General features: G+C 39.6%; 1 protein-coding gene across 1 annotated transcript; it reads right to left on the minus strand.

Moving 5' to 3' along the window:
* Positions 1-2,500: 2,500 nt before the first annotated feature.
* Positions 2,501-3,772, minus strand: LOC128360782 (uncharacterized). Its single transcript, XM_053321286.1, has 3 exons — positions 3,748-3,772; positions 3,508-3,639; positions 2,501-3,146 (listed from the first exon to the last, which is right to left on the minus strand). The coding sequence occupies exons 1-3, from the start codon at positions 3,751-3,753 to the stop codon at positions 2,589-2,591; spliced, it is 696 nt and encodes a 231-aa protein (XP_053177261.1). The 5' UTR covers positions 3,754-3,772; the 3' UTR covers positions 2,501-2,588.
* Positions 3,773-16,159: the final 12,387 nt, after the last annotated feature.

The raw sequence follows: 16,159 nt of genomic DNA on the forward strand, positions 1-16,159 counted from the left end.
TCAAACCCCAGCTCTGTCTTTCCAAGGCATCCAGTGTGTTTGACTTACTTTCTACAAAAAGCAGAGGAGAAAAGGGGGGATAAATAATTGTTCTATATTAAGGCTTTGACCAAAGGGTGCAATGAATATATCACATTTTCAGGTATTTGAGGGTAAACTTATTCCAAAGGCCGCACTTATCATAAACCAGTAGAACATCACGAGGACATTGTTCTAAGGTAAAATGTAGTTACAGTAAGGCACTATATAAAGGGCGTGAGTAAATGGGGTTACTGAGTGTATGAAGAGTGGGCTAGAGAGAGTATGTGTTTGCTCTTGTATCGTCTGCGTGTATTGATGGCCCCTCATGGATGTACTGCAGAGAGCAGATTTCTAGGGATTTGGAAGGATTTCAAGATTATAGCATGATTACAGCAGACTACCATGGATGAAGCGGGTTGGAAACTGAGATGTAAATCTCCTGTGCGGCTTGTGCTGCACAGTGCTGTCATTCGGACTGTAAGCAGGACTTTTCTGATCACGCCAATGGCAAACAACACTCCTCATCCATAGTGGGTTGAATGTGTCCATTTTTCTTGTCCAGTACAATCCAGATGTCATGTAATGTACAATTCAGTGGTGAATATAACTACATTTAATCAAATACTGTACTTGTTCTGTACTTAAATGTTCTTATTTTATGTTACTTTATACTTCTACTCCACTTCATGTATTTGACTACAGTACAGGTTACATAAAGAACATATGACCAGCTTTTAATAAATGCATCATATATTTATATTATTATATGTAATACATATTAACAAATATATTATCATTGTGTTAGGAATAAACTACCCACTTGTATATAATGATGGTAAAAATGTTTTCTACCTTATACTAAATAAATAATTCAGTAGTTTAATATATGAAGTGTTGTCTTGTATTTTGTATTTTGTTTGTTTTATGTTTTTAATATGTTTACCTCTGATTCTTTTGGTAAATTTAGTTGATAATGGGATAACTGGGAATGCAGGAGTTTTACTGATATTTTACACTGTTGTATTGCTACTGTTACTTAAGTAAATGATCTGAGTACCCCCACCCCATCATTTTAAAAAATGTATAATGACAGGATACAATACAATACAAAAAAGTAACATCTACTTTAGGAATAACATAAATAACATCTATTCAGGAATATATATAGGTAAGTATGAAACTATGAGCTGTAGGGGAGATTAAACTAGTCTGCAAATGCTGACTGTTAATTGCCAGTTTCCATGTTGTGGAAAGATGGATCAAGTTACAGGCATCAAAACAGCATTCAAAACAAGCCTCAACACAGGCCAGAGAACTCACACAACTCTATGCATTTGCATATACATACACACATATACTCATATGCATGGAAAGAACAAAGAGTCTTCCTAAAAATAACCCATGTGTTGATCTAAACAACTAGAGCAAGCATAATGTTGTACCACTGCAAGTCATCACACAAAGATTTACACACACACCACAGAGCTCCAGAGCAGCTCAGCATGGAGTTATATGATGCAATGTCCCACAGTGATGCAGGCATACACGCCAGATCAGTGGCACATAGCAGCTAATCTTGATGATAAGGAATATAACTTCAGGGAGCCACTGAACCACACCCCACACACGCACATACACACTCACACAGAGCTACAGGGCAATGCCACAGATTCAACCCGGGGGGACTTGGCACAGAGCTCTAAGCTAACACTGATAGTAAGTGAAGACTTGTTCCATCTGACCTTCTGATTTGGCTCACAGCCCCCTGTAGGAATACTCACTTTCTATTATAAGACCTAGAACCCCGTGCGCCAATAGACCATCGAACAAGAAGAAGGCAGCAGTCCCACAGCATATATTGCTCCACTGGAGCAGGTTCAACAAGCTTTCAAGTTTGGATTGCTACTTTTAGTTTCACTTGGTGCATGAGGGTTACAGAGAAAGTTCACTACAATGGAAAGAGCTTAAAGTAGAAATAGGACGTGAATTTGTGTGAGACAGGAGAAAAGGTAAAAGGAATTACTGCAGTAATGTTCATGACAAGAAAAGATGTCGACTCGTCACCTTAACACAAGGGAGGGGTTGTGATCAGAAACCAACACAGAAGCACAAGTGTCACCCTGTATTCATTTAAGCTGAAGTTTATTATCTTAATTAGAGCATGGTAATGAACAAAGCCTGTCTTAGAAGGCAGTATTAACTCCTGACTGAGAAACTGTTTGGACAGGATGACAGACTATGTCACACCGCTGTTTGTTGCCAGAAATTATTTCTGGCCAGGATCACAGATAATTAAAAAGTACACGGTTTAATTGTTTTCAAGCTGGTGAAAATCAAGAGAGAGGTCACTCAAGTCATTTGTCAACAAACAAGACACAATACTATACAAGCTATTTTAGGATGACAATGAAATAGAATAGAATAGACTACATTATTATTTTTATCATTATTATTATTATTATCATACTAGACGGTGCATTTACACATAAACAGCATTAAAAAACAGGCTAGGTGAATGAGAAATAAAGATGAGAGAAGCACATAAAACAACACACATATTCTCATCTTCATTTATCTAACTTCAGATGTAGTTTCTGATCAGTAGCCCCCCACATGGCATCAATATCTGTATGTCCGGTTGTATTTTCAATTGTGATCTGACTATTTATTTCCTTTGTTCCAGGGAGATTCAGACACAGCAGATCTTGGCTCTTTTGCATCTGGCAGTTGAGTAATGTGTCAAGGTTGTGGCTCTGGACAGTGTCGCTCTTCTGCTGGTCAGAAATATGACTCTCAGGTTTATAGCTACCGAGACCTTTGATCTCTGCTGTTTGCTGGCTGCGACTCCGGCTGGCTGGAATACTGTCCTGCCGGTGTCCATCAGAGGGACTACAGACATCTACGCCAGAACAATGCTCGCTGTGCCCCTGCTGAGTGGTGTTGCTGTCTGTTTGTGTACGGCCTCTTGTCCTGTCTTTTGACTTGCTGTCATGCTGCTGGCACTGTTGGATCTGGCCTAATGTGATTTGGAGCTCATTGAGGCGCTGAGATACATAACGTCTCTTCAGCTCCAGCAGGATTGTTCCATTGCGACTCAGGCATGGCATGTTTGTTCGTGTTGCCCCCTGCAATAGATCACAGTATTTTAAATGATGTGTGGGAAAAGACATTAGTGAACTCATGCACATAGTCACACACATGATATAAATATGCAAATGCAGGCACATCTTAATCATGTATATTCACACATTTTTCTCTTAAGTCATGGCTGAGTAGGAAAAAAATTAACATCAACATCATGGACATTATTATGATTTATCACCTCTCAACTCGATGTATCAATGTACTACATCATTTACATCTATGGTATGCTATAATAATGATAAGCAAAAGCATCAAACAAAATGTATCAGCATATTAACCTTTACGGGGGATCAAACACTTAAATAAATATTATTTTTAAATTATAATATTCCAGCTTATTACCACAGAATGGTTTCCAGAACTGTTTTCTTTCTCCTTTTGCCATGTGCTCATGTGAGCTCTCTTCTGTAGCTGCACACTCAGCTGCAAGAAAGCCTCATTCATGCGGTCTATTTCTTCCTCTATATGGGACATCTGAAACAGAGGAAACCATGAAGAAACTTGTGCAGCAGTATAGCTCTGAAAACAATGACTGATCTCTGAGACATTAAGATAGCTAATCATTTGTGAACAGAGAGATACCTGCATTGGAGTCCCATTAGGTGGTAGCCCTGCAAAGATCAAACATGAGACTTTTGACTTATGAGAATTTAAAACTGATTTGAGATGACATAATGAAATCTGTAGTGATAGGAAAGACATCTATAAAGGAGAACAACCCCCTTTTGCCCCCTTCAATCCCCTTCAGAATAGCTTCAGTGACACTGGCATGCTGTCACTGAAATCATGAACTGTGTGTAAAGGATATTGGACTATTCTTCTGGAACAAAAACTCTCATGAAGGAGGTGAAAATCGACTTCAGTCTTTCCTCTATGGGACTTAAGTTTAATGATGGTTAGATCATGTGAACTGGGGAGAAATTGAAAGGGATTTGACTTCCATTTAAAACTGCAATTCAATTTTATATACGTTTGCCTGAGTTCATTATCATTGCTCAGTATGGGAATTTCATGGGTTTCACAACATTATTTGCCAGTTTCATTTGGGATAAAAGGATCTAAAACTAAGCAGCATGGTTTTAAATAAATATACTCATCCCATATGACAAAAAAAGTAAAGAAGATCATCACCAGTTTATGCATCTGTGTTTATTGACAATTAAGCCCATAAATTATGGTTCAGTAATAAGGTTTTCCCACTTTCCTGGTGAAAATAAAATGCCATGTTGAGCTAGATCTAAATTTAGCAACTCACTTGCCCGATCAGGCAAGTGGTTAAGAAAAAAAAAGAAGATGTTTCAATCATTGCTTTTAATCATTGTCGTATGGTAAATTATGTCTCTGGCAGACAGCATAGCCGCCTCCCCTTGCACACATCGGAGAATATTGGCACATGCCGTTGGCCAATCAAGGATTGAGCAGGCTAACCGTGTTAAGCATGGAACAAACATCCCTCAGGACTACGTGGGCACTGTCAAATTGAGGAATCAGTGGACCGTGTCATTTTTCCCTGCCATAAATACTCTTGAGAATGAGAAACATTAAAGAGGGAAATTAGGAAGCTTGGAGTAGAAGGAATGAGCCTAAAAATGTATTAGCCATCAGGTTATGGAGTCTATTCCAATTTTTGAAAGAAACTGGGCTGGTCAAAATAATTTAGTGTTCAGTCAAATATGGAGGATGGGTCATACTCATCTTATGTAAGAATGTTTGTTACTTTGCATCTGTGATACTATGTGTCTTTGTTCTGGTTCATGTACTTAAGTAAAGAATAAACATGAAAATGAAATTGTTGTTATTTGATAACCATTAATAAATAAAACAATTTGTATAAGGGCAAGTAAAAATTGACTTTGGGCAAGTAGATTTCTGACCCAAGAGCACATTAATGTTAACCCTGTCAATACAAGTGAGTAGACCTCAAATTAAGACTTATTTTTTGTCAACTAATGATATTTTATTATATTTATTATTTTTGCAGTACTTTTGCTTTTACATATTACATAATGTGACTGCATCATACCAGATATGTGTCTTACCTTTCTCGGTGTCCTCAGTTGAACTTGGTTTGAGGTTCAAGATGAGTTGCTCTAACTTGAAATATTTGTATTTCTCAAGTCTAGATGGAAACACAATTCATTGCATTATTTTGCGTAAAGTTGAGTATTACATTTTGCGGTAGGTTTATTCTTTCTCACAAACCTGCTGGCTAACAGATGCTCAGTGAATTGTGCTTCAGTGGGAACTCTACTGTTGAAAAAATCCTCAACTAATGCACCCTGCTGCCCCTCTGAAGCATCCAGTTTTGACTGTAAAAAGAGATCCAAAAAGTTACATATGCCCACTTGTTCAGTATGAGAATGAGTGGTGGCATTCAAATAGCACTTACGCACCTCTGATGCAATCCATTTGAAAGAAAAATTGAACAGTTGAAGGCTCAGAGCTGAAATGGCCTCATAGAGAGCCTGCATAAACCTCTGGGGTTTGGATCCTTGATTTTAAAAAAGAGAGAAGAAAAGTCATACTGTTCCCAAAGAAGATTACATACTTGTTCTTTTAAGGATGATTGCTAGAGCTATCATACTGTATAATAGCTCTGGCTGCTGCAAAGCACATGATATTGGGTTTCAGGGCTCTCATTCTGATTACCTGATGCTATGTGGGCCATGGACTGCAGAATTGTAGCGATAAAATGTCCCACATGCTGAAGCTTGGCCTCTGACAGATACAGGATTTGATTGGTGGTATCATAATAAAAGTCCCTCGAGCAATGTGCCATCAGACCCTCATTAGAGGAAGATGACGAAACAGGGACAGACTTGGCCAGTAGCAGAATCACAGAGGGGAACAGGGAGCAGTTTGCAAGCAGCTGCATCACCTGGCAACCAAACAGGAAAATGGCGGAGTGTTGAGGCGAAAGTTTTTCCAGTGCAGTCGGGGTAAGTTGAACATCATGGGTCTCCTCAGCCGAATGTCCCACAACTGTGAGAAAACATAGAAAACACTTTATTTAGGCTTCATATCTTGCATCATTTTTATTACATTCATCCAATTCAGTTTCTATTTCTGAGAGCACTAAATACTGAGGCTTTTTTATGGTGTGTCCATTGTGTACCATTGTGTAGCTGTTCACTAGGATAGCTTGCAGTGAGGTTATGCAAAGATAGCTGGATCTCTTGCAGGGTCCTGAATAAAGGGGATATGCTGACCAGCTTGGACAGGTCATGATCACTTAGACAAGGGGCTGTGCTCTGTAGATGGACTAGGGAAGAGAGAATTAACATATGACTGACTGACACACTGTAACATCTTAATATTTAAGAAATAAAACATAACCCTTGCATGGATTTGTTCCTTACTTGACTCATGGGGAAGAGCTTCTCCCTTGGTCATATTCATTGATGAAAACTGGGGATATAATTACAAAGAGGAAATTATGCTTCACTTGATTATTCCAAGATATGCTACACACAGCATACAAACACAACTATAGTACCTGCGTGTAACACATGTTGTTGGTGTCACCGATTTGGGGGTATCCACCTTGTTGATCACATTCCCTGGCATCAAGAGGACCAGTATGGCAGTATGGGGGACCAGGCAAATCCGGGTTCTGCCAAGCTTCTCCTGTCAGACTGCATAAAAGAGCTTCCACTGACCTGAGAATAGCTCCCAGTAATGCTGTCAATGCTTCGGCTGGGTGATGGTGATGTTCAGTCCCATGCATGGGAAAAAGAGAAAAATGGAAGAATGTGACTTAGGCCCCAGCCTCTTAAAGCACTGCAACAAAAAAGCCTTTGAGCAATTGGTTTAGTGTTGCTGCATAGTAAATACTGAATACTGTAAACAGTATGTTCTGATAGTTCTTCTTGCATTTAGCCCTGAAACGTGACAATACTGTTAAAAGGAATAGTTCCTCATTCTTGGGAAATACGCTTATTTGCTTTCTTGCAAAGAGTTTCACAAGAACATTGATACTCTGCTCACATTGAAGCTACAGCCCGCAGCTGGTTAGCTTAATTTAGCATAAAGACTGAAAAAGGACAAAAGTAATACAATCCACCTCCAAGGACCTCTTAAATCCAGTAATTCACACATTTTTTAGATTTAGAGTTTTAGAGGTGCTGGTACAGGGATACTGTTACCTCCAGAAAGAGCCATGGACATTTGCCATCTTTGTCCCCTGGATATTGCTTTGAAAGTATCAGTCTCTCTATGTGATCATCATTCAGTTTTACCTTGTGAATCTCTCTCTCTGGCACTGTCATTTGATGGTTTATCCCTCATGGCATTATGGGTCAGCAGCTCTTTAAGGAGACTCAGTTTTTTATGATCCATATTCTCAAAGACATTCTGAAAGAAAAATACACAATCTCACATAGTTTTTTCCAATTTCTACATAACAGAAAAGAATGATAGGACACTGTCATATTTTGTCAATGCCATAAATCTCACCTTTAATGATTCAGTCTGTTGGCAAATGTTTCTGTAAAACTCCTGTGTGTCCTTGCGGTGTCGGGCCAGTTGTGAGGCTATGTGGAGGTTCTGATCCTCTAGTTTGTCGTACAGAGTCTTCACATTGAACTCCTCTAAATCATAGTGTCCGGACATGCCTCCTGGGGAGCAGGAAATGTCACTCCTAAGTTAGGTAGATACTGGCTCAATGTAAGGAAAGAAAATTGAACAAAAATCCAGTAGAGGACTGTAGTTTGAGTTTTTATCGTGCATTCTACATTTTAAATAAGACCAACTGTTTTTTTAAGAAGTAAGGAGACACAATTGTGACGAATGACTGCACCTTGAAATCAAGGGCGCTATTATAACGCAGCAGAGTCTCTCTAGCTTTTTAGAGAGTCCGGCATGGAGCATGCAGTGGATGATAAGTACTTGAATTAAAATAACAAAGGCTAACTAGAGAGCAAGAGATAACAGCACAAGTCATTAGAGTGTGATATTAGCCGCTATTTTCCTTATCATCAATCAAATGGGGAATAGGCTGTTAACTGCTACCTGGTCATGCGTGATGGTTTTATAATGACTTGGCCAATGGACATTTAAACGCCCTATCAAGTTGCATGAATAATACGATAAGCAGTCAATGAAAAACATTAAAGCCATTACAGTCATTTCCAATATTTCAATCACCAGACAGAAAAAGATATATATTAACACTCAGTTATATGGAAAAGTGAAAAAGTCTTGTAGGACACATCTAGTGGTGGTAATTTCACATACAGTACCAGAAAACACAAATCATCCGACAAGTCACAAACTTACAGTACTATGTATTCCTTCACACCCACTGATAGCACAATTTCCTCACATCATTACAGATACAAGATTTTCAAGAGGTTTTGGGTAAAGCACAGTATCATAAATGATTATCTTACCTCCCTTTGAAATAGCAGGCTCCTCAGCCTCTGCTCCCTCTCCTACACCTCTACTACCAAGGTGGCCATCTAAGCCTGGGACAGATGTGCTGTAACACAAGTGCAAGCCATATTATTTATAAAAATCCATGGCTTTAATTTTCCAGTTTATAACGAGATAATTAGAGTGAAGGGATGTGGCATATGCTACCAGGACACCCACCATTACCATGCTGATACATGGATAAAACACATCACCTCTTCTGCCAAGACAACCCACCTTTCTCCACTGCTAACTAATTCCACAGGATAGAAGGGTTCCCCAAGGCTGCGCCACTTGGGCTTTGTCCTCCACTGGGAGACAAGCTTTGCCTTGCTGGGCCGCAGAACCAGCACTGTGGTGGTCACAACCACAACTACCACCTGCAGCACACTCAGGATCCCTACACACAGTTAGTTACCATTGTTTACATCACTGTCACACTCCTGCATGACAAAATTGTGGAGAAACATTTAATTGCTAACAATAAAAACACCGACCTGCAATTACTCCCCAATCTGGAAGAAGGTTGAGTCGGTGCTGCTTGACAATCCCATACCTGACCAGCTGTGCCGGGATCATTGGCTGGAAGACAGCGGACCGAGGGTCACACTCTGTCCCCTCCTCACTCACCACAACCACCATACTCCACTCTGGAACAGCACTGTCCACAAACACATACTTCCCTGTTTCTGAAAACACATGTGCAAATCTGAAAAGAGGTGAGAGGATTAACAGGTCACGGTCAGAAAATGGGAATCCAAACAATGAAATAACTTTTATCTACCTGCAAAAAGTACATTACCTTGTGAAATTGAAGTTTGTCTGCTTCATGAGAATCTGCAGACGTCTGAAAGCACCAAAGTCCCAGCTGGGGTTACTGTTAAACAGGTGGTTTTTCTGATACACTGGGAAGTGGCTGAGATGGCGATCTTAGGGATATAAAGCATTTTAGAGAACGATTTTAAGATTAAAAACAAATATAAATCATACTTTTATGATCAAAACCAACACTAAATAGAAATAGAGTGAGTACCTGTGTGGTTGATGGTGAGATGAAAAATGAGCATGTCACCAGAGGACAGACAGGCAACAGGGTTGGGGATACGAGGAAGGACAGCTAAGTGATCACCATCTTCTTCTGTGTATCTCCTCTTCCTGGGTCTTGTATGTAGTTCAACTGGTTCTGAAAAGAGGTCAGAGTCAAATTGAAATGCTTGGAGATAAGACAATCAAGTTAAATCTTGAACTATTTTCCAGTATATATATGATACTGTATGCAGAAATCAAATGGTTTCATCTATGGAACTAGGAAAATAAATTTAATTTTGAGTTTAGTCACCTAAGAGAAGCTGGTTAATAATCTCGCTTTGAGTCGGAATCCAGCCAAACACTCCTTCAGAGTCAAACTGGACCAAATGGATTTTCCCAATATTATTTGCATGGATATCTGGTCCTAAAACATCCATTATGGTCTGAAAACAAACACAAACAAGCCTGGTGAGAACTGCTGCTGCAGCACTGCACTGCAGAAAGCTACATCAATTCAAGAAATAAAATGACAAGATATCAATAACTAATTATGAGGTGCTTTCTATAATAAATCTGACAGGCATCCCCCTTGCATATAGGCACTGAGCTGAAGTGTCGTCAACATGATGGAGAACCAAAAATGAAGAAGAACTTTGACATATTTCCATATTTGTATATATTCAATGTCTGTTTTGAATAATTGTATATTATGCATTTACATTGTATTTCCAGACTAAACATGTAGATTATATGTAATAGTGATACATAGTGTAATATATACCCAAATTACTTAAAGAGGAGATAATTGTTAAAAAAAAAAAAGTAGTAAAAGTTCCAGGTCCACTAAACATCTCTAACCCAGACAGCTACACTTTCCAAAACAAAGTCACAAAGCACAGTCACCCAGTCAGCACACAAATCCTCTTCGACAAAGTAAATAAACCTACAAAGGCAAAATTCAATTTAACAAGACCCATTTAAACTTTCACATTCATAAATGATTAAACTAGTGGAAAATGATGAGGCCAAGAAGCTATCTTGAACTTTTTCCTGCATGGAGATAAGAAGTTATTTATCACTTTCCTCTAGCCATAATGTGATGATATCATCAAATCTGCAGCTGCAACATTTTTCCAGGTGTCCTGCTGAGACTGCAAGACCCTGATAAATGCTATACCAAGTTTTATGTCAACTAATCAATACAGCTGGATCCCACAGACTGAGAAGTCTCCAGGCTGTATCAGCACAACACTAACATTGTATCTGTGCTTATTTTTTGCCTGGTGGTAGCAGTCTCCAAAAATCCTATTCATGTATGGGTTTAGTGTAATTAATCAATAACTGTGATGGAAATAAAAATTGCTGCAACATCAGATTTTCGATGACCCTGCCACCTCTCCCTTACCCTGTTCCAGACCATGCTGTCTCTTTTTTTGATGCTGAGCAGCAGATGTCCGTCTGGGGAGAGCTGGGCAGAGAGCTGTGGCACTCTGGAAAGGCAAGAAGTGTTGCAAAGTTCCTCAGCAGACACATATCGCTCACACTGGCAGCTTCGGCATCAGGATTCAGCAAATAAGGCAAAAGACAAAAAGATTAGACCATTTACCACTTACATCACGTCATACTTTCAAAGGGATACTATGCAGAATTTTTCAGTTGCTGTTTGTAACACAAAACATTCAATGTTGGACCCTTCTCCTTGGTCGAGTGAGAGAGAAAGAGTGGATGAAGAGAGGGAGTGGGGGTAGCAAGAACAAAGCTGTTAACCAGATAAATGCATTACTTTCTGATTTAGGGAGGGAGGTAGAGCTTCAATAAATAGGATTCTCAGTGGAGTGCTAAACCCAACATCTAGTGAGCATGTTCCAAAAATATCTCAAATGTCCTAGTCAAAGAGGACAAAGTACTATTCTTTCTCTTGTTTATTTGGACCACATAACAATAGAAAAACTTGGTAAAGAGAACAATGGCCTCTCTACTCTGCATGTGTCAGACACAGGCGGACACAGAGAGAGACAAAGAGTAGAGGATTAAGACAGTGATTCAACCTGGTCGCTTTGCTACGAGTTCCAAACTCACACCCTGCGTGCTATTACTATCTGAAGGCTCCACTATCACTTCCCAAAAATGTCCCAAATAAGAAAATACATGCAGAGGGCAGAGTCTCTGCTGATAAATACACCACCACACACTTAATGGGTCATATGTGATGATTGAGTGGGATATGAGTCTATACACTGTTTTTTTGGAAAATCCTGCAAAGTGTGTACCTTCAATTTCAAATGTGGTTTGCAGCAACATTTTGTTTTTAAACATCACTGATGTTACAGAGTATTGTATGTAAAGGAACAAATTGAACTGTAAGATATTAGAGAGATTCACATGCCCATCTCCACATCCAGAATTCCTCCATGTGGTCCACAGGTGATATTACAGGAGTGGAAAGATGGGGATACACATTCTCTGGATGCTGCTAGTCGCACCTGTCCTGTGGCACACCGTCTGTTCACCTAAAACACACACACACACACACACACACACACACACACACACACACACAAAGACACACAGATACATACATCTAAAGAGGACTTCAATCACAGAGACATTGCTGGTCATTGCATCATTCATGATTGAACCACTTCAGTATTTTCCCCATCTCACAGAGTTGTATTAATATACAAGTTATCTGAAGAAAAAAACAAATCTTAAAATATAGTCAATGCAAACTGGTCACACATTGGGGGCAGAATTTCCTCAGATTTAAAGGTTACGCTCATCTGCTGTGGAAAAGCACCAAAACATCAGACACTTGAGTGTTTGCTGCAAAATAGCATCCCATTCAAGTTAACTTTGATGTGAATAATATTTTCAGGCTGTACAATTGCATAAAAATACATTTACTGCATTTCAATAAAAACCGTTGAGAGTAGGAAATTACAAATTCACCATCAAAATATCGGAAGATTAAAGAAAATTAAAATAACAAAAAAACCCAAAAGGTTATTGCTGACTTCGAGTGCAATACTGACCTCAGGCTGGCAGTCCAATTCACTGTCAGATGTGAAGCTTTTGAAATCCAGTTCATTGTAGAAGATAAAACCAGTTCTGCACAAACAGGAACCATCTGAGTGCTGGAATGCACGGTTCTTACCAATACAGGTACAAGAAGAAGAACCTGTGGAAGCGAATGCGTGACAGGACAAAAATTGATTTAAAAAAACTAATATTATGATGTTCAGATAAAAGCTTTTATGTCATTTGCTTAATCTAGGAACATCTGAAATGATAAAACCTGCAGGTGAGGTGGAGGAGCTGCCACAGGGAAAACAGGCCGTCTGGGCAGGCAGGTGGTTAAAGGTACCAGCTGGACATGGGTGGCAGTCCTCAATTTTCTCAGCATTAGTGAGGTTACCAAAGGAGCCAGGGGGGCATGGTATCACATGAGTGGTTCCCATTGGACAAACATACCCAATAGGGCAAGGGTTACTCTTGTAGTGGTCTGTGCCTGTTCCATTAAAATCAATTTACACTTAATTTCGAGTTTGGCATACATTAATATATTTTTGAAACATGAATTGAGATCTGGAATGATTTGGGGTGGTGAGTAATTCCTTTATTTGGATGTTAAGTACCTGCAGGGCAATAGTATCCTGGTGGGCATGGAAGGCATTGCGGGATAGGGGAGAGATAGGGGCGATAAGTGCCCCCCTCACACACACTACAGCAGCTGTTTTTGGATCCTCTGAGCCTACTGGTGTTGACAGGCATGGAGCCCCCTTCACAGAACTTCATGGCAGAGCTGTTGGCTGGGCAATAGTAGGGAAATGGACAGCTGTGGAGCATGGTAACAAAGATATTTATAAAGCTTTAAGTTAACCCTCACTCTGCAGAATCAGCCCAAATCCAATTATCTTTTATGATTTCAACAGTTAAAGCCTCTCATTTCGATGTCTTACAGACATGCTTACATGCTAGATTTTTAGGGTACTGGATCATTTAAATGTGCTTACAGTTGTTTGGGGGTGTTGTAGGAATGGGATCCCTCAGGACAAATATAACCTTCAGGACAGACTTGAGGTTCAATAGTCTGAGGTCCACAGTATGAGCCAGCTTGGCACAGCCTCTCTGAGACTGCACCTGGATTATCAGCAAAAACTCATTATTGCAAATCCTTCTTATTGTCTTTGGGGAGACAGGCATTTATTAAAACAAGATCAAATGTAATCACATACAGATTGTACAGATGGTAATGTTATACTATAAGGATTAACCTACCCATGGAACACTGATAAGAAGCCCTGCAGGGGATCCCCTCTACATTAGGCTTTCCTGTAGCCCAAGGATCTGGGCAGAAGGTTCCCCCTGCACAGGGCTCACATTGGCTTGGTGCAGCAGCTCCAGGAAGGGACCTCTTGGTGCCTGCTGGGCAGAGGATGGGGGATCCAGACCCACTGCACCAATAACCAGGTGGGCAAGGATGGTTGGAGTAGTCTGTAAGCCCTGGAAAATAATAGTTTTGCAGAAAACATGTTACTTCAAACAGTGAAACCATAATATAAATAAATTCACTTCATCATCATCATCAAACTCTCAAATTGAGCGGTACTTTCAGTGAAGTAACACCTAAACCACTGAACTTATCAAAATGACTCAGACACAAGTGAAGTTCTTTGCTATTTTGTTATTTAAGCTTTTGTCAGAGAGTCAGAGGGAGTAGAGGGAGTAAGACCATCTGCTGGGCATTATCCAGCAGATAAAGTAACAACATGGTTTCAATTTCAAACATTAAGCATTGGTGAGAGAGATTAAAAAAAGTTTTTCCTTTATAAATCCACCCTTAGTCATTACTGCCACCCCAGGTATATTTTAAATTCAAGGCCTTCAATCACATCATTATACCTTCACCACTCTTATCTCAAAGACTCAGACATGTGTATAATGGTTTGCATACATCCTGAAATGAATACAGCTTAGAAAGGCATTAAACTATCCTTACAAATATTAAGGTGTAACTTCATTGCAATATATAGCACAATGAAAGGAGAAAATATCACTTATAATCTAAGGAATATGTTACATTTACAGATCAAATCTTAATGAACCTTTTAAATGAATAGACTGTGGCCAATGGTATGAGCTGCAATGTGTCAAACCTGTGCTGTTACAGTGAGAACCAGGAGGGCAGGGCAGGCAGTCACCCTTGCTGCCTGCTCCAAGGGAAGCCCGATAGGTGTAAAGAGGACAAGGCTTGGGTCCTGTTCCTCCATTAAAGCCACTGCTGAGTAAACCATCACAGTAATGACCAGCAGGACAAAGATGAAGGACTGCATCTCCTGCAAACAAACATATAATATTATGAGAGAAAAGGGTTTCAGATATTTGTATGTAAAGATTGTTTCAGTGGACATTTGTCATAATTCTTTGCACAAGGCTCTGTGTTTTTGAGTCCCACATTATGCTGGCATCTACTTATAATCAGTTAACGCACAAGGCTGTAATTAACCACCTGGTAGGATAGCAAGTAGGCAGTGTGCTGCATATAAAGCACCAGGATTGAAAACTGCTCATCTAGGCCAAAGACAAAACTAAACAATGCCCTTTCTGCTAAGTTTTGATTGTCTAAAATCAATGTCACAATCTCAAGCATTGCTTTTCATCTCTTCTTAAACGTAATTTGTCCACTAAAAGGCATCCTGATAATGTTTAAAAGATTATCCTGTATTGTAACTCTGTAAACCTGATTGCAGTAGCTACAAAAATACCTCAAAACAGTCAAATATAGAGACTATTATCAGTGTGTACCAGGTTTACACCAGTGATGAGGTGGGCAAGGTAAGCAGTCCTGTAGGTTGGCACCTCCTGGAGTGCTCCTGACAGTGTTTACAGGACATAACACAGCCTCCTTTGTGCCTTCAGGACAGTAAAAACCTAGAATAGAAAATGCGCAGGTTTTTAAAACTAACTTTAAATAGTTAAACAATAAACTGTCTGTCTGACTATCCAAAAAAGTCATAAACTAAATATCAATTGTTACTAGCATTTAGTTGGTTAGCTAGTTTGTTTGTTTTTAAGAATTGATGCATTGTACCTGGTGGACATGGTCCAGCACACTGCATGCCCCACTGACACTCGGTCAAGTCAGACATTGGTCCCGACGGGGTGAAATCTGCACTCCCAGAAACACAAAGATACCCCGCAGCACACACACCCTGGATCCTGCCAGCTCTGTGGAAAATATACACTATTTTAGTTTATCCAAAGAATCACAAAATCCATTGCATACACACACACACCTACACCTACAGTACACACACACACACACACACACACGCACACACACACTTACAAGGACATTTTTGAGGCACTACATTTCATGCTTCATTAGATAAACAGCTTGATAATTACATAATTTTTTACCATTTTCACCTCCCGTATGCAAACCTAAAGTCATTATATTTATGCATGTTAAGATGTTCAGTGAACTGTGACTACCGAACATGATATACAGTACTCCTTCCTTCTGCTAATTGTAAGTATAATCGAAACAGAG

Source organism: Scomber japonicus, chromosome 6 (genome assembly GCF_027409825.1).
Source record: "Scomber japonicus isolate fScoJap1 chromosome 6, fScoJap1.pri, whole genome shotgun sequence".
Lineage (NCBI taxonomy): Eukaryota > Metazoa > Chordata > Actinopteri > Scombriformes > Scombridae > Scomber > Scomber japonicus.

Bases quoted from the DNA above. Each gene is read 5' to 3' on its own strand.
- LOC128360782 (XM_053321286.1), bottom strand. The intron at 3,147-3,507 runs GTAATAAGCTGG...GATCTATTGCAG, and splicing joins GTTCTGGAAACCATTCTGTG to GGGGCAACACGAACAAACAT.